The sequence below is a fragment of the Grampus griseus genome, assembly GCF_964374135.1.
Source record: "Grampus griseus genome assembly, chromosome: 20".
NCBI classification, from domain to species: Eukaryota; Metazoa; Chordata; class Mammalia; order Artiodactyla; family Delphinidae; genus Grampus; species Grampus griseus.
The window spans coordinates 55,447,995-55,472,260 of record NC_139014.1 but is presented as its reverse complement, the minus strand read 5'-3'; the positions used below and the strand labels follow the sequence as shown (position 1 = coordinate 55,472,260).

The 24,266-nt window shown below is 36.5% G+C and overlaps 1 protein-coding gene across 7 annotated transcripts; it reads right to left on the bottom strand.

The window, feature by feature from the left end:
- Positions 1–6,684: 6,684 nt before the first annotated feature.
- Positions 6,685–21,348, bottom strand: ZNF207 (zinc finger protein 207). 7 transcript variants are annotated; one of them, XM_082679562.1, is made up of 12 exons: positions 21,192–21,348; positions 19,606–19,732; positions 15,226–15,364; positions 14,340–14,510; positions 14,145–14,220; positions 13,582–13,629; positions 12,444–12,514; positions 10,460–10,617; positions 9,189–9,281; positions 7,948–8,190; positions 7,196–7,355; positions 6,685–7,052 (listed from the first exon to the last, which is right to left on the bottom strand). In XM_082679562.1, exons 1-12 carry the CDS (start codon positions 21,230–21,232, stop codon positions 6,892–6,894), a joined length of 1,488 nt encoding a protein of 495 aa, XP_082535688.1. In that variant the 5' UTR covers positions 21,233–21,348; the 3' UTR covers positions 6,685–6,891. The 7 variants fall into 7 exon arrangements, with proteins under 7 accessions (XP_082535688.1, XP_082535689.1, XP_082535692.1 ...); XM_082679563.1 differs by having other exon boundaries at positions 14,340–14,507; XM_082679566.1 differs by lacking the exon at positions 9,189–9,281.
- Positions 21,349–24,266: the final 2,918 nt, after the last annotated feature.

Sequence of the window (24,266 nt, the reverse complement as noted above, 5' to 3'; positions counted from 1 at the left end):
TCCAGTATGTGTACTATAAAGATATGGGTTACTCTAAAAGGAGAGGGGGGTACATATATCTAGGAATAAAAATCTCTTCATGATAATTTCTAATTTAAGTACATGTAGACACATCCCACAGAAACAAGCAATTTTTAATATTTTAAATTCAACTTCTAAAATACTTGACTTCATTTCTGTATATTAAAGATTTTCCATTTTAAACACATGGGCTGAAAAGCACATTCTATTGCTTCTCCTATAAGTACACTAACAAGCTAATAGCTAAAAGGCAGGCTATGCTCAGTAACTAAATCTCCCATATTTTTCTAACTCAAACTTACAGAAACTTTAATAACGCTTCCCTTGGTCCACTTGGGTAGTTAAGCAGACTTGTTTTATTAGTAGAAACTGGAAAATGACGTGGTAAACCTTGTTTATTTTCATCTGATTGCCAAATTATTTATAAATAAAAATATTAAGAATGAGCTACATTATAATAAATGATTTGATGAAATCTTGCATAACAAATGTAAACCAAGGCCAAAATACTATTACCTTCCATTACATTTAAGGTTCTTAAAAGTCTAACGATACTGTACAATGGCCTCTCACCCAAATAATCACTACTGGTCTGTGTGTAGTAAGCTGGGCAAACAACATTCTTCATTTTTATCCAAGTTGGGCATCAATGAATTTCACTGCCAGTTCCTCACATTTAAACAAAAACGAAGGCATATGATTCTTAACTATAATGATGATAAAAAAAAAACCCCAGACACAGTAAGAATGCCAAAAGGCCCGGAGAATTCCAATAAAGGACTTCCCCTTTTTTACAAACAAAGCATTACACAAACCCCTGACCAAACACACAGCACATTACTGAAACTGTGCCATATCACAACCTTACATACCATTACAGCATTTGGAATTAATGGCTGGGGTCCAACTAATCAACTGTTAAAACAGTTTACTCACATGTATCTTCTCTGTAGTTAATGTGCCCAAAATTACAACATATACACAAACATATTCTCATGATAAAGCTGGTGATTATTTGCCTCCTAAAGAACCTAACCATGAACCAGTCTTCATTTATAATACAGTGTTCAATTTGCTTCAAATAGAAATAGTTCAAATTAGCTTCAGTGAAGATCTCCTTTGGGTCTCCAATTTCTGCCTTAATATGATTTCTATATCCTGACTCGTAAAATGTAATTTCCCCTGAGAACATACATGAGATTAGTTGAACAGATTTAAAGAGAAATGGTTCAAAAATTTCAAACTAATACAGTTTCAAGCTATTGTTTTTCCAGAGTTGGGAAGAAAATGAAAGGCTCTTTCTTTTATGGCCAAATTATTATGCAAAAATGTATGAAGTCCACAGCAAGAAAAACAATGCTTATAAAAAACAATTCTCCTCTGAGCCTTACTGAAGAAATCTAGTTTTTTAAAACATGATACTTTCAAACTTATTTTCCTACAAAAATGCCAAGTAAGAACATGAAAACACTTGGAAATGTTGGAGATGTTTAATTAGGGAGCTCAAACTGAGGTCCCGCTTTCCCCATTTGCTATGTATTAGTTTGAATTAGATTCATAACAGGGGATGCCTAAGAGCCAAGATATTGAAAGTATAGTTCTGAAAATACAACATTAATTACAAAATTGTGAATATCCACTATGTGCATGACACTATATATAACATCATTAAAGTAGCTGCTTATTTTGCCAAGAAATATCAGATGATTGTTATGCTATTAAAACAAAAGATCATTTATTAAAATGATTCGGATGACAGAAAACAAAATACTGAGAAAGAAGGCTAAAAAGGAATAACCTATACTAATATTCAAATCATGATAGCAGAAGCATAAATGGGAGAATGTTTACTTACAAAACTCTGCCTTATAGTCAATAGTCTTATAATGAATCTCTTCTTTTAGAAGACTTCCATAAAAGAGTAAGAAAACCAGTTTCATTTTGGAATAACATACAAAGGTTATTCAATAAGGTAGATAAATACCGCCTTTAAAAAAAGACATACTTGATTTACACAAAATTTTAGGGAACATGTTTACTACTTTTTAAAAAATCCCCTAACCGATACAAGTGTCAGTTTACTTAAACAAAATTTCATCTCAGTAAAGAAGTGACTTCAACATTTCCTTTCAGTAATTTACTAAGTTTTACCTGTGGATATAATAGATACCTGAAAGTTATTCTCAAAACTGTATTTGTCTGAGTCAGAGGACTACAAAGATCGAAGAACCTACATCTTAGATATCTGTATCACCTTCAACAAATTATGTCTCCCTTAGAAAATCCCTCCCACGCCAGTACTCAAGCATTTAAGAGGGTATTTCAATTATAATTATTTCAATGATCACTATTAGAATTAGGACAAGCAACTTCACTCTTGAATATTTCAGTATATTGGGGAATGATGGATGCAACAGAAAACAACTCCAACTGAGGAGTCTTAAAAGATGCAGTAATTGAGCAGGTAGTAAAATATTCCAGTGGAATTTTTTTGTTGTGACACAATTTTTTTTTCAAACATTAATATCTTTTTTCCATGATTCAGTTACAGAGAAAAGCTTATATTCTAATAACAGAGGTGAAAATTTGGAATTCATTTAATTCATTTTTCTTCTTTATGTTTCCAAGAATTAAAACCACATAGAAACACAAGCCTGGGTTTGCTAAACATTGTACTATAAGTGAACTGTTACTGTTCAGAGGAAAATGCTATCTGCATAGAACAGTGGCTTTAACACGGGAAGGAACAAAAGTAATCCAAGTTAATGTTTTGGCCTCTCTTTCAGTTCCCCCGTTACTTGCCCACTACAACATACACACATAAACACAACTTTTTCCACCAAATAAAAGCAATTTTTAGTTGGAAACAAACACGGGTGTTTTTCATGTGTGCATATTGCATCAAATATTGTTCAGTAAGGATAAAAATGAAACTGAAAATAATCGTTCCAAAACCACAATTCAATATACTAAACTTTACTATGTGAAACAATTTCAGTTTGGCTGCCTGAAAATTTGTAATCCATCCATACTGGTAAGTGTGTAATACCCAAACTCTTTTATAATATCAAATGTGTAGTGTATACGCATACATACCACACATACACACCATCTTCCCACTTTTCACAGGGCTCTACATTAACATTTGCTCTAATGTGGTGAAATTTGGAAATATTAAAAGTCACAAGCATTTCCAGATGACCTTTCAACCTTAACGTTCAATGCATAACTTTGGGATTAAAAATGCAGATTTCAGTATCCAGTGGCATTTCCAATGATTATTATCCTTGAGGTTAAATTTAATAGTTTGAGGAGAAAATAACCAGTAAGGTTTTCCTAAAAGTGAAAGGGAAAATTTGAATGAAACATTTCATGCCTCCAAATCAAGAACGTCAAATTTTGTCAATTTACTCAAGTTCAATATAAATAACATCACATTTACTGAGGCTGTTAAATATTATGTAACACAAAATAAATTAGATAAAATTACATATATCAAATACTTTTTTCTGTTTATTAACACCACAGTCAAACGTGAATATTAATATAGAGCCTTCTCTGCCAAGAGAGTATAAAAATCCTAAATTTAATTAAATTTAGGGGCCTTCACCAAACTTGCTGCAAGTTTGGGGACATGAATATCCAACAGCCATAAAGCTGTGAAAGCCCCTATAAGGAATAAAATAAATCCCACTTGCCTCAGACTGAACAGGGCAACACTGAGACTCAGCCTCAGCCTGTCCTATGGCAGGGCTATAGGAAGAAGAAAATTTTAATTTTAGAAAAACATTACCCAATTAATTTAAAAGACATGCATTTAAAAAAATCCCAATGATCAAGCAAGCAAAGGAAAAAAGAGTAGCTCTTTTAAAAAAAAAAAAATCTATTGTCCATTATAATTTCACTCTGAGCCCATACTTTTACTGGGAATCTCGCCCACCTCTGCAAATAACTAAATTTAATTAAACTGAGTTTAAGTTCAGTATGTGACTTGATCAGTGGAACAGGAGTGCTCAAAGAATATTTACCCCATTCCTAACAGTAAAAGTGTGAAAGATTGCTAAAATAGTATTCAAATCAAATGATATCCAGCAGTCACTCAAAAGTTGATCCTCACCTGCTGGTCTTGTTACTGTCATACACACAATAGAAACTAGTGCCAGACAAAAATCGTTTTTGTTTTTTTAAAGAAAGTGGTAACAGTGGATGTAAGGTAAGAGCCAAAACTGGCAGCCCCATTAATCTTACAACTTCCTAAATTATGGCAATCACAATGCCTGCCGGTATATACCAAGTCCCAAAGCTGTCTTCTGTGAGGGCAGATGAAGTTTATTTCAACTCCATCTATTCTTTAAGAAAGCGTAAGTCAGAGTTAATTATTTCAACATAATTTGTTCCACTCGTGATTTAACCACATTATGGACCCCAGAAGCAATTAGGTAAAAGATATTTTCTAGAAGCTTAATTACACTCTGATGCATGCACAAATTACACATTAAATATACCAAATGGGCACCATCTGAGCCATATACCTACAAAATACAACAGATGAACGATGTGCCTAAGTGTTGTGCATAACATTTTGAATTAACTTTTAATTAGATTTCTATCATTTCTTTAGAAGTGGCAATATTTTCTCCTTTCTGACCTCAGATAGCAACAAACCTCAATATATCAGTTCTCTTTGCATCAAATGCAAATCAAGCTTTGCATAATTTTTGAAACATTGCTAACCCATTTTTTTCCCTCTTCCTGATTCCTCTCCCCCACTGCTATAATCCATCCGTAGTTTGTTGATAAGCCTGTACATGAAATGCTTGAGAGAAATTTGGTTTGGGAGAATATTTCCTATTTAATAATTCTAAATTTAATTATGCCATTTTTACCTTAAAAGATTTTCAACACAGGTCTTTCTTTGGCAGTATGATAAACATGCTGCCAAATTTAAGAAGTATATGATAATTTCTATTACGTATTTACGTAGACAGGCGTTTGGTGAGAAAGGGGTAGAGACTTGGCTGCTGGCAGCAGGAAGAAATGCATTCTTGGCGATACATGCATGTTGCCTTTTCAAACTATGAAATTTTTTGACCCTCAAAAATAGCACAGGAGCTGTAAAACCACTGGAGCAAAATAGATTTAAAATAACACTCAGCTTTGTTAATACTTACAATGTTTTGTTTAAGATGAATGACTTTTACTTGTCACTTATATACACTCTTTTATGATAATTAAAACATCTTTCAGTATTTTCTTATATGGTTAAAGCTTTCTTTTGTTTAAACAAAACTTCAGATTCTGTGCCTTATACCTACACCTTCACATAAAGGTTATAAAGAAATGTTATTTTCTTAGCTGTCTTAACTTTATATTGAGGAAAACTAAACCTGAGTTCATAATATATTAATAATGATACTTTGTACAGGTCATTTGATACTTAGTCATAAAAGTACTCTGTAAAAATGAAAATCAAAAAAATGGATGCCAAAAAGAGGTCAACAAGGCTATTAATATATGAGACTTGCAACGTAAGATACTGAATAATAGCAGTCATCTCTATAGAAAAGTTCTCCATAGCACACAGTTGAACATTCAAATTTCCAAGAATGAAAAGGTTAACAGTAAAAAGCCATTTAGGCTTAATAATAACAGAAGGTAGCCATTTAATCAAAGAAATAATGTAATCTTCCAGGAACATAATAAAAAATTTCAAATCCATCTGTTAACCATCTTAACAGAGGCACATTTAGATTCTCATCATAACATTAGAATATATACCAGTCATTAACAGTACAGAAGGCTATTACTGCATGCACCTAAGCTTCTAGAAGTTTGCACCTGAAAAGCTTCTGAGGTCCACACAGTACCGCAGTCTCAAAAATAATCAGAAGGAAATGAATGGGTCTGGCACTAGGCTCTAAACATCAGCAGGAAGGAGGGAATATTAAGGTTTACATTTCAAATATCTATGATAGCTAACATATATTGACACACCAAGGGGGTGGAAAGGTGACACAATACAAAGATTTCATACCCATGTAATGACTCATAGGTATATCTAAGTTTTTCTGTCAACTGAAGGACTAACATACAATTCTACATATACTGTCCAGTTTAAAACATGCAGCTAAGGAACAACCTACAATTCAAAGACAGAATCCAATGATATATCAAAACTGCATTGGTATAACTACGAATTTTATTATGTGGACATCTACTGTGGCATGCATCTGTACAAACCTTTCAGGCAGTGGTCCACAGCTGGGTTATGAATAAAAAGGCATAAATTTTTCTCTCATTTTATTACAATGAAGTTTAACAGTACAGAAAAGTCACATGACCTTGGTGGGTCAGATTTCTTAAACCCTGAAACATGAGGAACTCTAAATACATTAAATATTGTTACACATTCAGACTTCCAATGTACAGGTACTTGAAGACAGTTACAGCCCTCACCAAGCTAGGTTGGGGACATGAAGTCCAACAGCATCTGAAATGCTGCGAAGGCATAACTTTACAAATAGCAACATAAGCTTACAGAACTTGCCTTTATTAGGGTGGTATGTTCATGTAATTCCAGCGCCTTCACAATATAACGAACCAAATTTACTATACTTCACTTCTAAAAACCTAGATGAAACATGAAAAAGAAGCCATACAGTATAAATTGCAACTTCAGGAAAAGTTCCTGCTTTATTATTCCAAATAAATTTTCCCATGTAAAATAAATGTCCAATAGTTCCTGGTATGTGGGAAGATAATGTTTGTTAAAGTCACAATGAAGCCTTATTGACGGAAGCTTGGCTATATAAACAGCACAAGTTGAGAAAAGGTTTAATCTCCAAACCTATTAGACTGGATGAAGTAAGATCAGTAACGGCCACCTTGCGACATTACAGGAGGTCTCATTCCCATCGGAGGTCGAGGAGGCCCACCTTGGTAAGGGGGCACCATTGGCGGTCCCTGCCCATACGGTGGCATAGCACCAGGAAGATAACCTGGCATGCCTTGATGATGACCACCATACTGACCTAAAAAACACATTTAAAACACAAAAAAATAGATTGAGTCTGTTGCCTTGTACTTTTAAATGCAATGCACTTTGCAGATAAATCTGTTTCATGTGTACACTCAGAAAATCCACTAAATAAAATAAATGTAAAAAGAGGAATACCATGAGGCGGCATCGGGGGTCTCATTCCTTGTTGCTGTGGGATGCCTGGCTGTGGTGGCATCATACCTCCAATTGGTCCAACAGGTGGATTACCAATGGGAGCCTGTCCTGGTCGAGGAAGATTACGTTGATATTTAGGTAACTGTGCTCTTCTCTCTTCCTAGGAATAAAAATATGTGAAATGTGAAACATCTGAACACAGGGAGTTAAGCATGAAGGTAAGCATCTAAAGTCTTTATATTTACAGAGTGAGACTAATTTTTAAATGTTCCCTTACATCCCAATTACTTTCACCCCACAAACCAGTCCAACTTAAAATCTTGATGCCTTAAGAAAACGTTACCTATTTTTATATTTGAAGCACGTTATATTGAACAACTTTCCAGAAATTATAAATTGCTTCAGCAAGAAACTGTGTAATGAAGAAGGTATATGGACTGCAAGGGACCTGCAGACTCTCACACTTGTTTCTTCAATTAATTAAATTTATGAACAACAAAAATAATTTTTGAGAGAGTAAGAACCCAACTTACTGTCTTCTTTTAGAAATAGTCTTAGGGGGGATGTATCTAAGATCAAAACATGCAATATTCACTTTGTTTTGTGGTTCTTAAAAATCAGAATGATAAAAATCACTTAGCATTCAATCAGATCATAAGACCACCGGTATACAAATTAAAAGTTTTCAAATGGACAAGTTGCTACCACAGTACTCAATCAAACTCTGCTAGTAAAAAATGTAAACAACTTACCAGCGATATATCCTCATCTGGATGGATCAACTTACTGGTTGCACTGGTCGTCGTAAGTGTAGCAGGCTTACTTGTTATTGAAGCTGCTGGTTTAGCTGCAGTGCTATTTGTTGTACTAGTGGTTGAAGCTGTAGACTGTGTATATGCAGGGAATGTAGGCTTTGGGGGTTCTGTAGTTGTTGCAGGGGTACTATTTAAGGGCTTGAAATCTGTACCAACAGGTCCTTGGACAGCTGCCTGAGCCTGTAAAACATTATCTTTCATCAACAAAACTTCAAAATCCAAAACTGAATATATCTACTACCTATTTAACTTAAAAACAAGACACTAACATTCAATAAGGGACAAAACTGAAAGTTAAAATCATGAACAATCCACAAAATTCGAGATAACACATAATACCAAAAGATGTACATCCAAACCACAGCAGTGGAAACAAGAAACAAGTTAGACTGCTTATGTAACTTCTCAGATATCATCTATCTCTTCACCAGAAATTACTTAATTTACAAAGCTTTGTATTTATTCCTAATTGAAGATATTATCATAAAATGGAATAGCATATTTTCTATTATCATCATTCTAAATTCCTTTTTAAAATTAATCTACCAAGGAGCTCAAAAAAAAAATAGTTAAAAATTATAGAATACAAATGTTTGGATAAATTTCAGTTACTAAGTATAACATAAATAATAACTACCAATGGTGACACATTAAAGATATGTCCTTCAGAAGTATTCTTTATATAGTAATACAATGCCCTCCCAATTAACAATGGCTAGATTATTATGATGGACTAAAGAATTTAGTAAGCTTTTAAGTATAAAGTTACCAAGTAATAAATTTGTTACTTTTCATAACACTGAACATCTGAAACATGTAAACTAGGCCAACTTTTAGAATCAAATGCAGAGTACTAAATTTCCTTACATTATGTGTGATGCATTAAACAGCATAAAACAGAATAGCTTAATCATGCATCAGGCTAACCATTGGCCACTAAAATGCATTTACTGCTTACATGCTTTTAACCCTTTAGAACCATAGGAGTTTGGGGTATATTTTTTTCTATTAGTATGCGGTTCAAATTTTCAAATACCATTGATTTATAAGCCATTAATTTTACTTTAGAAAAATTAAACGTATTTTTGGGAAAAGATTTAGTTTTAAAGTAGGGTCCAAAGGGTTAATGAAGTTATAAAGCCATTTTTAACAATTTTAAACTGCAACTTCCTGCGTACTTGTGCTGCGCTAGGAAACAGAGCTTTAGAAGACGCAGACAGACTTTCTGAATTGGATGAAGCTGTACTTGAGCTTGTTACAGGTGTCCCCATCTGTAGCATAAAAGAAAGGAAACAATGAAAAGTCTCCAAACAAATGGGTGAAAATAAGCCACGTGGTAGACTTTTTTTTTCAGTATAGATTGCATTTTTCTAAATGCAAAATACAATGCAATCAAATCTGTTTTATAGAGGCAGGCAGTTAATGCATTTACAATAAACAGAGTGACACTATGAGCCTCAAAAAAACTTTCTAAATTCTACACCAATAAACCTAATTAACCACAGGTTTTTTCCCCTAAAACTAATGTTTTACACTATATTTCAAAACTGAAACCTTAAACTGAGAATTATGATGCATTATTGACACTTCAATCCAATTCTCCATCGATAACTGCAATTTTTGCCAAAAGTTTATTAATAGGATAAACAAAATAAACAATAAACAAAAACCCCCCACCTCAAAAACATGTTAATGTACTTAAAAAGTAATGCTTTTAATTTAGCAACTACAAACAGAAAAAAAATTGAAAAAAGAAAACATCTAAGGGATAATTTTAAGGTGAACAATGAAGAACATACATCCTGAGTGTCTCAATTCTGAATGAATTAAATACATCTGCTTAACTCTGAATCAAACTGGGGTGAAAAAGCGAAGGTAACAACCATTATATACATACTATATATAAAAGGATTTTTTGCTTCTGAGTTCTGGGGAGGGAAAAAAAAAAGGACAAGTAGGAAATATGAGTGTGACTAGGTCAAAAGACATTAAATGATGCCCTTCCAGCAACAGTGAGGCACTACTGTCTGTCACAATTCTAGACTAAAGGGAAGAGCCCAAAAATTATTTGCTAAGGTCTTAGGATTTTTTGACTTTGGTTTTCATTCTACTCATAGCTCATTAGGTAAAGGAGGACCTCATAACATTTTTATGTATTTAAGTTCTCAGAAATTAAATTTTCATTTCTAACTAAAGCTAAGAATAACCAGAGTTCACAACTACAAAAAAATAACATACTACACTATTTTCTCGTTCCAGTCAACCTTCTGAGTAAAGGAAATCAATGTGTGCAAAAATGGAAGAGAACACCACTTCTTCAGTATAGTTAATAAACTGTATTAAGAAGATTACAATTTTTAAAATGACTTGACATTTTCAAAGAGTTCAGTGAACAACTCCACTTTACCTTTAAATATAAGCACGTTCTTTTTCAGAAATTTAACCTTACCTGTCCTGCACTGGGGAAAAGAGGCTTAGTAACTGGAGGCTGTGGAGCTGGAACTGTTGCTGTTGGTGCAGGTGGTCTGTTAAGAATACCTGGCGCTGAAACAGCCTGTGCTTGAGTCATCGGAGGAATTCCAGGACGTGGAACAGGAGGGGGCATACCTGCAGAGAAGAAATACTGGAGTGGGACCCTGTTGCTGAAACATTTAGTTCAGAAAAAATACTTCCTCAAAACTTTGCCATTAAAACATACTAAATTAAATTAAAAATGATTCAAGGAAATTCCCTGGCAGTCCAGTGGTTAGGACTCGGCTTTCACTGCTATGGCCCGGGATCAATCCCTGGTAAGGGAACCAACAAGATCTCATAAGCCGTACGGCACAGACACACACAAAACAAGATTCTATACTACGAAGTTATCAATACTGACGACTGACTGCTGAACTCAATGAAGCCCAAAGTACTTGGGCACCTGCCCCCTTGGAACAGTTTTGCCTCCAACTTTCTACACCTTTGCGTCTCTTCAGAATTTTGGGACGTGAAAGATACCACTAGAAACCCTGTATATGGGCAAAGCCAACAATTAGGCTTATTGATATTACTGATGCAGCAAATTTTTGAAACATATAGAATTATTTCAATCATCTAACAGACAGATGTTTCCAGAACTCTAATGCGAACTACAGTAAAAACTGTTAATAGGTCAAATACCCATAAAAATTATTCCAGAAACTAAGTTATTCCTTTAAGTGTGCTTTAAATACACAAATTTTCCTAAAATATACCACTCGGCATTCTTTGAAGTTCCTCAATGTAACTTAAAACTTGTACTGACTTCACATTACCAAATGAACATAGGTTATTTTTCTGTATTCATTTAAATGCCTAAAATTATCTCAGAGCATGATGTATGTGAAGCTGTTGCCTATAAATTAATGATTGCACTGGCATGATTCAAATTTTGCTGCTGATTTTTCTGTTCCTTTTAAACCAACTATCACTTGAGTACATCTGAATCTGCTATGGACTGCAAACCAAACTTGCTAGGATTAAAACGCTAGGCAATGGACTCAGAAAGCCTCATGAAGACCTCTGTAGCACATTTACTGGGCTAACCAAATCCCTTTCCCCACACTGTAGGCTAAAAAGTCAAGATACTTATTTCCCATGCTTCCCTGTACCTAGAAGCTCCATTAGACCTATTTCTGGCCAATGATATGTAAGAGGCTAAGGAGATTCTGGGAAAGTTACTTTGTTCCCTAATACAAGAAAAAGGAAAGCACCCTTTCTTGCCTGAGATTTTATAACTACTGAGTTACATGTCTGAGAGAGAAAGCTAAGGTTGGCAAAGTGGAAAATTTTTAAAGTATGGGTTCTTATTATCACTGGAGCCACTGAGTCTACCACTTTTAGGTTGAGTGAGATAATAAATACCTACGTGGTTTAATAGTTTGTTGGATTTCTCTATTACTTGTTAAGAGTCTCCAGTACTTGCCTAAAATATTCCTAACAGATATAACCACTCTTAAGTCACAGGCTCAGTGACTCATTCTGGTGGCTTTGAGGACTACTTTTACTATCTATTTCAAAACTCGGAACTCAGAACAAAACGAGATCATCACATTTCTCATAGTAATTTTAAAAAGAAGTCACTAACCTATAGAAACTTTAAAAATTACACCAATTTTAAAACTGCACCTCGCAGTGGTTGAGAGTCCACCTGCCGATGCAGGGGACACAGGTTTGTGCGCCGGTCTGGGAAGATCCCACCTGCCGCAGAGCGGCGGGGCCCGTGAGCCATGGCCACTAAGCCTGCATGTCTGGAGCCTGTGCTCCGCAACGGGAGAGGCCACGACAGTGAGAGGCCCGCGTACCGCAAAAAACAAACAAAAAAAAACTGCACCAATGCCCACAAATCTGCTGTCTAAAATACTTAAGAATAAAGCACTTCTGTCATATTAAAAAGGAAACTGTCTAACATTTCATACCTGGTGGCATACCAGGCATTAGAGGTGGTATTCCCGGTCCAGGTGGCATCATTCCACCCATTGGCATCATTCTATTAGAAAGCAAATTTCAAGAGACAACTAAAGTTAATTAACAGTATAAAACATTAGAAAATATTTTGGCTAAAGCCTGAAACAACAATAGATAAGACTTGAATTTGACCCCTAATATCAAATCAAGCTGAAAGAACACACAACACACTAAAACAATTCTATCAAAATAAATTCCCTAAAAACCAGCGAACTCTTTGTTTACCAGTAAAATAGGGGAAAAAAATCAGTCTTTGTTAACAGAACATTTTAATACATTTAAAGTCATTGAGAACAATTATTATACTCTCCTTAATATAAACAAGAGGCCTTATCCAAAATGTGCGTAACTGGAAAACAAAATCACCTTTTGTCTCACTTGGAAAATATCCACAGAATATTAATCAAAAAAAAACCCTCTATATTTTAGAGTTATCAGATTTTTTCAAAAAGAAAATACTGAATGTACTCTGTGGAGTAAAGATTTGTTTTGGACAGGCACGGAAAAACTACCATCAAAATTAAAGATAATCAAAAGTAAACTCAGAATCCCTACTTTTCATGTACGAAGTTGCTATCACTAAACCAGGACTTAAAAACACAACCCATATTTGTTTTCCTTTCCTTAAAAGAGCTCACCTTCAAATATCAGTGTCCAATTCACTTAAAAAATTACCAAGTTTGTGAATTAATGATTTAGGATTCTTATCAGAATAACTTCTATATATAGGTTTTATCAGAAGAAAAATCAATTACCTTCTATAGTAACACAGCACGTAATTTGGCAAAGGAATATATACTCTTTCTTAAATATCACCCCTTTTTACTAAGTCCCCTTACTTTTAGCAGTTTGGGGAAAACAGCTGCACAATTAGAAAATGCTTTGTTTATATGAGTCTATTACGATTTCCTCACAGATGTTTTAGTTCCCTCCTTTAAGAGATCTGTGTCAATCAGTTTGCAAAGTTTAGAAGTTTTAGTGAGGAAGATTAGAAAACTTCTGAAGTCAACTTAATAGATACCATTAAACACACAAAAAAATGACATTATGATTATACCTCCTGAATTACATTACGAATGAGATGCTTACATGTTTTCACCGCAAAATGACTGGGTGTATTTTCTCTGATGATGCAATCTGTGAAAATGTATGACAAAATCAAAATCTAACTGATTTTCAAAATACAGTGGGAAAGTGTATTGTATACCTCTCACATCCAACAATATTTAAATAAAAGTGATGGGCACGAGCACCTCATATTCATTTTAGTTCTTGATGACTTGACAAATAAATCATTTACAGAGTTTGCTTCTTCTCACAACTACGAAGTGTCATGGACAGTTTTGAATCTCAGAAACTCAAATCTACAACCAACTACTTTAATTACATCAGATGCAACTGAAGCAGATGGCTGCCTACATACATCCTAAAACCCAAAAATCTATTCTCTTCAGAGTCAAATTTATATTCCTTAAATTTATTAGTAGATCCCTTTATTAGGTAAGTTTAATAGTTACAGAGCCCATACCTTTTAGAAGCAAAAAAAAAAAAAAAAAACACAGCAAAGTAACATTTAAGTGATGTAACACACCCAAGTTGAAAAAGATCATTCTAGGCACAAGCCCACAAGTCAATTAAAAGAGTTTTCTTACCCAGGTGGCATTCCTGGCATAACTGGTGGCATTCCTGGCATCAGAGGAGGAACACCTGGCATTAATGGAGGTATGCCTACAAACAAGTATTTCAACCAAAAAAATAAAAAAGGGTTAAGAGGAAAAAATTAATACTTCTAAACTGTATCAACAAAGACCTGAGAGTGTTAAATTGTAAGATGCCTTATGTGCTACCTGGAGGCATTCCTGGTGCTCCTGGAACTGGTGGTAGTCCTGGTTGTGCCATTGGCGGGATATAGCCTTGTTGAGGTTGAACAGGCTGTGGTTGAAATGAAGTTGAAGCTGCAGAGTCATCATCATCATATTCATCAGAATCCTCTTGTTGCTTCTTTTTTTGACTCTCTGCTAAAAAAGTTTAAATTAATTTTTCCCATAGAGTAAAAAAAGAAAACCTAAGCAAGTTTAAGACATTCAACATTTAAAATTTTTGTTTCAGTGCAAGTAGCTCCTGAGATTTTTCTTCCAAAAAAACTCAGTTAACACTGCTCTTTACTCTTTAAATGTTTTTTCAATCTGTATTAAGCAAGAAGGTTAACATCCTTTCCCTATTCTATGGCAGGTAAAGAACATTTTCCTAAAGCAGTTATACTTTTAAAAAACAGCTTTCTATTCCACTCCAAAAGGTAAACTATGAAAACTAGTCTGACCTCTCCAGAATGCTTTTCAAAACAAAAGATTTCATAGTTTATTAGTAAGTTTCTATCATTTGGATAGGAGAGGGCTGCAAATCCCAAGTCAAATACACCACTAAAAAAATTTACAATTAGTGGTTTCATAAATCAAAACAAGCTACCTTCCTTTTCAAAGGCCTCAACACTTGCTAAATCCACCTGGAATTCAGTTATGAGTAAAAATATAATAAAATGTATGGAATGATCCAAATGCTACCACATATACAAATAAGATACATTAACTTCGAACATAAGACAAAACAAAAAAACCTCAAATTGAAATTCTGAATAGAACTAACATCTACCATTAAATTTATACTTGAAAATATTGTAATAATACTCTCACTAGTTAAGCTATATCAAGAAAAAGCATACATCTTAGCATTTACCTTGTGTTTTCTGTTCAAGAAGTCGTCTTCTTTCATCCATGTCTTTTTCTGGAATACCTTCCATACCATATATTTCCAACTCTATGTCTGTTCTCCCAGGTATTGCATTTGGTACTGCATCTATTGTCTCTTTATGCACCTAACATTAAAAAACAAACCAAAAAGACCCCACACAAACAAAACAAAAACCTTCCATTAGATAAACAAAAGTGCCTCATGAAAGTCTTTTAAAGAGTACTTTTATATTACTCAGAGACCACTTAGTATAATGGTTAAGAATGACCGGTTCCACAGTGAGACTATGTGGATTCAACCCCCAGCTTTATGGCCTATTAGCTATGTGAGATTAGGCAAATTCTTTGACCTAAGCCTCAGTTTACTTCACCTATTCAGCACCTAACTTCTGGGGTCATTTTTAGGATTAAAACAGATACTGTGTATGTAAAAAGCACTTGGCAATGTGAAGCACATAGCAAGGGCTCAATAAACAATTTCAAGTTTACCTTAAAACCTTGATTGCTTGAATTATTAAAAATGAACTAATAGTGCTACTCAAATCAGGGAAGTGTGAACTAAGTAAAGCTTATGAAGTCTTAAAATTAAGTATTAAAATAAGTAAATTTTCCAAGAATGTATCCTGAGACAGCTAGTAGCTACAAACCACAAAAGTGACATTTCCAATTAGCATTACCCGTAACTAATGAGTCACCTGAAGAGCTTAACACTGCCACAGTAGTGATCCTGTCATTTTCCACCTCTGAATTTATTTGGCAGATCACAAAAAGAAGTCCTTCAGAGGTTTTATTGTAAAATAAAACACTGGGGATCTAGCACCTTTTTTCACTGTATGGTTTTGCTAGATCAAACATTTCTAACCCTCAAACGCAAATAACTTTTGCCAATATGCTAAAATCCCTGTCGGTCTTGGTTTCTTCTGCAAAAGGTATTACCTTAGGCTAAAGGATGTCAAAGTATTTTGCCTAAGTTATCAGCTTCACCTGGAAGCTTATTAGAAATGCAAATTCTACGCCAATAAAAATTTTAAAACAATAAATAAGAAATGCAAATTATCAGGCCACACCTGAGCCCTACTGAATCAGAAACTCTTGGGTGGAACTGCAAATCTATCTAACAAGACTTCAAGGTGATTCCTTTGCATACTCAAGTTTGAGAACCACTTATTTAGGTTAATGACTTGGATATATTGGTCCAAGTAATACTCAATTTTTCTTTCCTTCCAAGACACTTTCATGGAAGAATAGAAAGGTAATTAAAGAAAACTAAGTATTTTCCTGGAAGAGTATCTCAAAGATTTTAAAAAGTGATATGCAAATCAAATTCACAAATTATCTTATTGTGATTAAAAGATCCATGAATAAAGCTACTCAATAAATGACAATCACCATTTCCTAAATTTTTTGGAACATGTTACTTCTCTTGATGAACGCAGATGAAGTAACTCATACATATGTTCTCTGAAAAAATACAATTACATTCACATACACATTAACTAGTTTTCACTACATTTCTAAGTGATGAAGGAAAGAAATATCTTAATTAAAAGGTATTGGAAAGAGAAGAAAAAATAACGCCATTCACTCAAAATCTTCCCAACCTTATGTTACAGCCAGAATTAGATTTCTTAGAGTCTTACATAGTAGAAATTAGTATGGTCTCGGCTGAAAAGATAGGCGCAAACATTGATGTAAAGTATCTAAATTACTAATGTCCTAAACTAATCTATAAAACTCCAGCATGTGTCTGATTTAACTGCCATGCCTATCTCACAAGCTCCTGTGAAATTATGGTAAGAACATATAAACAGAAGCACTTAGTTAATTAAAGATTATTACTAGTAGTTTAACTAATCTTCCAGCTTCCACTCACTCCATTTCTCTGCTCTTCTCTATAGTACAACTCCTTGAAATAGCACCTGTAGTTTCCCCTCTCATTTTCTCTTGCAAGCATTCCTATCAGCCTTTCATCCTCTACATTCTAGGAAATCACTCTTGGCAAGTAACCAATGACCTCTAGTTTGGTTAATCCAATCTTAGTCCTGGGCTTAACTAACCTACCACCAGCGTTTGACTTAAATAAATAACTCACTCCTTGAAACATTTCACTTGGCTTCCACGGCACTACTCTCTTGGTTTTCCTACCTTTTCAATCTTGATTGGTTTCTCTTAATCTTCTGACCTCTAAATGCTGGGAGTGGCCCATGGTGGTGTCGTTGGCACCACTTTTCTATCTATATTCTACTCCCTAAGGACATATAATATCATGGCTTAAAATAGCCATCCTTATACTGTATCCCCCCAAATTTCTATCACCAGCTCCAACCTCTCTGAACTGCAGACCTGTAGATTCAACTGCTTATATGACATCTCCATCTGGATATTCAACAGACCTCCTCAAAATCTCAAAACTAACATACCCACACTCAAAATTAACATAAGATGATCTTGATAGCCTCATCCCTAAGCCTATTTTTCCTGCAGCTTTCCACATTTCAGTACAGTCGTCCCTTGATATCAAGGCATGACTGGTTCCAGGACCACTCCCCCCAATACCAAGGATGCTCAAGTCCCTTATATAAAATGGCGCAGTACAGTTAGCCCTCTGTATCCACGGATTCCGTACACGTGGATTCAACTTACCGAATTTCAATTGCGGTATAATACGCAGATGTGGATACCAAGGGCCAAATGAATACAGTAACTCACTTTTCACACTGCTCAGGCCAAATACTTTCAGAACATCCTCCACTCCTCACTTTCTCATACTCCACATCTAATTCATCAGCAAATTCTCTGTCACCATCACCTCTTGCCTGGAACACTCTTGCCTGGTCTCCTAAGTGGTCTTACTGCACTCTACAGTCTACTCTCAACCCTGCAGCCAAAATGACTCTTTAAAAAGTGTGCCAAAGCATGTTACATCTCAATTAAAACCTCCCATTTCACTCAGTATTAAAGAAAATGGCCTACAATAGCCTGCAAACCCTCCTATGTCAAGTAAGCACATTGCTGTCCTTGCCCTCAATATAGGAGAATGCCCCTGAAGTGAAGGTCTTTCATCTGCTATTCCCTGGAATCTCTCCCTCACCTCCTTTCAGATCTCTGTTCAGATGTCAGTTTCTCATTCAGGCCTGTACTACCTTGTGGCCCTCCCCTATCCCCCCTACCTAGTTTTAACCCCTACCTAGTTTTAGTTTCCTCTGTCACATATCAGCATAAAATTAAATATTTATAGATTGTTCTCCTCCACAATGTAAATCTAAACTCCACAATGATGACTTTAATTTATTCACTGCTGTATATTCAGTGCCTAAAACACTGTACAGTACTGTCTCACAGAAACTTTGTGATAAATGGTCATGTTCTGCATCTGTACTATCCAATACAATAGTCATCCACCAGTCACTTGTGGCTGAGCACAGGAAATATGACTATAATGTAACTGAGGAACTGAAGTTTTAAGTTTTAAATTTCTGTTTAAATAGCCACAAGTAACTAGTGACTACCACAGTGGAAAATTGTGGGTCTCATATTTTTAAATGGATACTGAATTGCTATTATAGCGACATGATTGGAGTGAAACAGATCTTTATAAACTTATTTTTAAACTCAGGGAAGCAATATCTTGTTTTAATTTACCTCCCTGCCTCCTACCAACAGTAGTTTCCAATGAATGGGGATTTGCTCATCTCACATCTCTCTAGGGTCCAATTAGGCAAAAATTCAGGCAGCTCTAGGACTGGCAAAAGTAGAAGAAATAATGTTGAATAAAAAAGGTACTTATTAGATCTTCAAAAATATAAATTACAAAGCCCTCCCCACCTAGTAGTTAAGAACTCAAGAAACCTAGAAATTATTAAGTGAAACACAACGCCACCATTCCAAAAGAGGTCCATGGGATAAATGGTAGCTTAGCCCCAGGCAACAGATTTTAACAAATCGTTCAAAGACAGTGAGTAATGGTGGTTAATTATGTACTAATTCTTATGGGATTGGATTTGGTCAGACTGCCCACAAAATTTAAATCACTGATCCTTGTTCTCTTAGCCAAGTACTGACGAAATACTTCGTGATCTTAACCTAATTGTCACCCATCTAAATCTAGGATAAAAGGTATTATCAATAATTTAAAGGTAAATAGTAGCATAAACTCTTTAAACATGAAAAATCAATTGTTTATCTTCTCAATGGCTAAAGAACAGGTTTTTTTTTAATTTTAAAGCTTACTGGTCATCTTACCTAACCTTTTGCAATAAACAACAACAACAAAAACTCTACAGCTATCAAAGAGAAATTCAAGATTTTTCCATGTTGTTTCCAAACTACAAGAGAGCAAAAATTAAATACGAAAGAAACTCCTTACCTGCATGCAATGAATAGCTAAGCCAGGTCCTGTATACAATTTCTTATGACATATATGACATTTAAAATGCTTTGCTTTTTGGTGCTGTATAAGGATCTTCTCATCATCAAAATCTCTATTACAATACCTGATCACTATTGTTAAGGTACAAAACTAGCACAATAGTGACACTGCCTATAAAAAATAAATCTGTAATGAAAGAGAATAGTAGTAACATTAAAAACAGGCAACAGCTAAAACCAAGAGTACTTTATATAAAGTCTACTTTTGATATTTATTATACAACTAAGGATTAACCTGCCACATAATTTTGGAATTTTCAATGTCCTGGAAGCTCACAATCTCACATTATCTCTTCACCACCCCTAAATAAACACATCTCAGTAGGCAGTATAGTTTTGTCAAATTCCCGCGTTTCACAGATTTATGTGAAATTAACTTTTCTTTTGTTCAATGTCTTAACATTTACAAATGCACACTGTGAACTGGAAGGGTTCAAAATGTTTTTAAAAAAAAACAAACCCAAAGTTAATGTGGACAGATCTTCAAAAATTAAAAGATAAAAATAATCGAAATACTAAGAATTTACCTAACATTTAAAATTTAATGTTTATATTATTTAGAATCTGAAAATAAGTTCATTGCGACAATTTCCTATGAACAATCCACAAAGCTGCTTGCAATTCCGTACGAATTTGTCGCCCAAAAATGTATATAAACTCACAGACAAGTTCTGTTAATAATACTGAGAATTCTTCTCTCCCTTGTCAGATTTTCCTAAAAGCACTTTACAAAATCTGTAACCGGTTTTCAACTATTATATAAATAAATGCAGCGTTTTTAGGTACCAGACAGTAAATAAAATCAACTGAAACGTAAAGTTTACTAACGTTTCGGGGGGGGGGGGAACCGACGCCACGTTTCCTTATTAAGAGGCACTTTCTCACTGCAATAAAACAGGTAAAAAGATAACAAGAAACCCCACCCTGTAAGAGAACGCTTCTCCAAGATTAAGGCGTCAGTGGGTGGGAGGCGGAAGCTAGATCTTCCCCCCAACCCCCAGCAAAAAAAAAGGGGGGGGTGGGGGGCGTCGAAATCAGGGTTGACTAACATAAGCCTTTACTAAACCACCGATTCTACAAAAAAAAAAAAAGAAAAAAGAAAAGAGTGGGTGACCGACTCCGGAAGCTCCCCCCTTATCCGCCACAGAGTCAATAAGCGTACTATACTCGAAGCTCAAGTCCCTTTGTTGAACCGTCACCAAAACAACGGAGTGTGGCAGAAGACTCCTCAGGGGACTCTGTCCTTGGTGAAGGGGGTCCAAGCCGCCTCCCCGCGGGTCAACGCTCGCACCAAACCAAGACCCTCCTGAGTCACGGAGTCCCACGACCCACAACTGACAGAGCTTCTCGCCCCAGGGACCCCATTTTCCGAGAAACCTTCCCAAATCTGAGCCCAGCCACCAAACCACCGACCCCGAGGCCTAAATCCCACTCTCCGCCATAGGCCAAAGCCAGGCCTCCCCGTCCCGGTCACCACCAACCGGCGCCCCCGCTCGGCCTCGACTTCAAACCGACAAAGGATACCAGCACCACGGCTTCAGCTGCTTCTTCTTCTTGCGACCCATAACTGCGCTCTACCGACAGAAAAAAAAGGAGGAGAAAACAAGCAGGAAAAACTAGCCAAAGAGTCTCTCACTCTTCCGACCCAACCGCCACCTCCGTGTCCCACAGGAAACAGCCACAAAATGGCCGACGCCCTCGCTCTCTGCTCTGCCTCCCGTCAGGCACTGCGGCCGGGGGCGGTGCCAGGCAGGGGAGGTTCACATGACGAGGCCTACGCCCTGAGTGGGCGGACACTCGCGCCAGCGGAGGGCCGGCTGCCATCTTGTCCGTGCGTCCGGTCCGGGTTCTCCCGTGCGTGCGAATTACTCCGGGTTTACTTTGTTTATAAAAGAGCCGATGATACGTAGGTGCGCCGAGACGGCGCGAATTGGAGAAAAAAAAAAAAAAACCTCAATAGGTTACCAGAGTAATTCAAGGTAAACTACAAATAAAGGATAATTGAGACAACGCCCTATTTTTCTTTTGTTTCATTTCCCGGATTACTCCTTTCTGTAGTAACTGTCGGACGTTTGCCTACTAAGTCGAAGAAGTCGGAGTCTTTGCCTTGTAATTCACAGATCGGTGACGGATGCGTAAACGACGCAGCGTGACCACCGCAGTGACGGAAATTCGAGGTGCTGCGGAACCTCAGAGGAGAGGAACCGTTTACAGGGCCTCGGCGGTCATTGGGGTATCGAGGAAGGTTTCCTGCAGGGTCAATGGGAGCAAACGAGGTGGAGGAGAGGGTATCTCACTCAGGGCGCAAAAAGTGCACGTCTTTGAGCCTGAGCACCTGAAAAAACGCTAGAGATAGTAGGGTTGGAGCTCGTAGTGAAGGGGCTGATGGCAAGAGATAATCCTAGGGAGGCTGGCAAAGGCGACTTCCGGAGATTCTCCAGCAGCCTGAGGAGCTGGATTTTATGCTGAAATCTCTGGGAAGCAACAGAAGAATTTTAAGAGCGCAGTTAGAGAAAAACGCAAATAAGAGTATAGCTGGTTAAGAGTCCAGTGCTTGGGTTCATTTTCCACCAGTGCCCCTGCCTATTTGCATGGCTTTGGGCAAGCCACTTAAACTTCCTCTGTCTGCACTTATAACAGAGTTTGGCATAGAGAAATAACCAGTAATGTAAATTAGATGTTACTATTAAAAGGAAAAAGTAATAGTAGATATCCATGGAGCGCTTATCGTGCGCCAGACAAGGTGGTAAGTTTTACATTACTTGTCTCAACAAACCTGTGATGGAGGTGCCATTGTTATCACGCGGTTAACATAGATGAAGAAAAAGAGGCTTAGGGGAGTTGAAGCAGGGAATTCCCTGGTGGTCCAGTGGTTAGGACTCCTCACTTGCACTGCCGAGGGTCGACCCCTGATGGGGGAACTAAGACCCCAGAAGTTGCGGGGGGAGCAGCCAAAAAAGGGGGGGCGGGAAGTTGAAGTAATTGACACAAAGTCAGAGTTAGTAAGTATGAAGCTGAATTAGATTTGAGTTTTAGAAAAAATCGTTTTGCCTACAGTGGGAACAGTGGATTGGTGGAGGCTGAAAGGCAAGTCATAGAGAATGTGACAGTAATCTGGATGAGAGATGAAATTGGTCTGAAGTAGGGAGTGGTTATATATAGAAAAGCATTTATTCATTCTAACTAAAATACAAAATAAGATAATTTTAGATGGTGCCCAGTGCTCTACCAAAAACAAAAATGAAGAAAGAAGGTGATGGAACAATATAAGGATGTCCACTCTTGCCACTCTTATTCAACATTGTACTGCAGGTCCAGCCAGGGTGATTAGGCAAGAAAAGGAAGTAAAAGGAATCCAGATTGGAATGGAACAAGTAAAACCATTTCTATTCAGAGATGGCATGAGTATGTGAATAAAAGAAAAAGCCTGCAAAGAAAAAGTAATGTGTTGAAATCCTACCCCCCAGTACCTCATAATGTGACCTTATTTGGAAATAGAGTCTTTACAGAGGTAATAATGCTAAGGTGAGGTCATTGGGGTGGACACTGGTGACTGGCGTCCTTACAAAAAGAGGAAATTTGGTTGCAGAGATAGGTATAGAAGAAAACACTATAAAGAGATAGGAAGGAGAACACTATAAATCAAGGAGAAAAACCTGGAACAGACTTTTCCCCATAGCCCTCAGAAGGAACCAACCCTGTTTTCACCTTGACTTTGGACTTCTAACCTCTAGAACTGTGGGACAATAAATTTTGTTGTTTAGGGTGCAGTGGTTAGTACTCAGCACTTTCACTGCTGGGACCCCAAGGTTCAGTCCTGCAAGCCGCACAGCCAAAAAAAAAAAAATTTTGTGTGTGTGTTTAAACCACTCAGTCTGTGGTACTTTGTTAATGGGAACCCTGGAAAACTAATACACTTGTTTGTAGAAAATTCTACGGAATACATTTTTTAAAAATCTAGAGCTAATAAGAATTCAACAAAGTTCACAGTACAAGATCAATATACAAAAATCAATTGTACTTCTTTTTTTTTTTTTTTTTTTTTTTGCGGTACGCGGGCCTCTCACTGTTGTGGCCTCTCCCGTGGCGGAGCAGAGGCTCTGGACGCGCAGGCTCAGCGGCCATGGCTCACGGGCCCAGCCACTCTGCGGCATGTGGGATCTTCCCGGACCGGGGCACGAACCCGTGTCCCCTGCATCGGCAGGCGGACTCTCAACCACTGCGCCACCAGGGAAGCCCCAATTGTACTTCTATACACTAGCAACAAGCAATCTGAAAATAAAATTAAGAAAACAATTCTGGTTACAATAGCATCAAAAAGCATAAAAATTAGGAATAAATTTAACAAAAGTTCTGAACTATATTCTGGAAAACCAAAATATTGTAAGAAATTAAAGATCTAAAGAAGTGAAAAAAAAACAAAACAAAACAACCCTGAGATTAATTGTCCAATAATTTTAGGTCAACAAGTCATCCTCAATTCAATTTTGCAGTATTAAGAGTTCTAGAGGGACTTCCCTGGTGGAGCAGTAGTTAAGAATCCGCCTGCCAATGCAGGGGACACGGGTTCGATCCCTGGTCCGGGAAGATCCCACATGC

Bases quoted from the DNA above. Each gene is read 5' to 3' on its own strand.
- ZNF207 (XM_082679562.1), bottom strand. From the start codon at position 21,232: ATGGGTCGCAAGAAGAAGAAGCAGCTGAAGCCGTGGTGCTG. The intron at 12,515-13,581 runs GTAAGCATCTCA...GCTTTCTAATAG, and splicing joins TCATTTTGCGGTGAAAACAT to AATGATGCCAATGGGTGGAA. The intron at 10,618-12,443 runs GTATGAAATGTT...TCTTCTCTGCAG, and splicing joins AATGCCTGGTATGCCACCAG to GTATGCCCCCTCCTGTTCCA.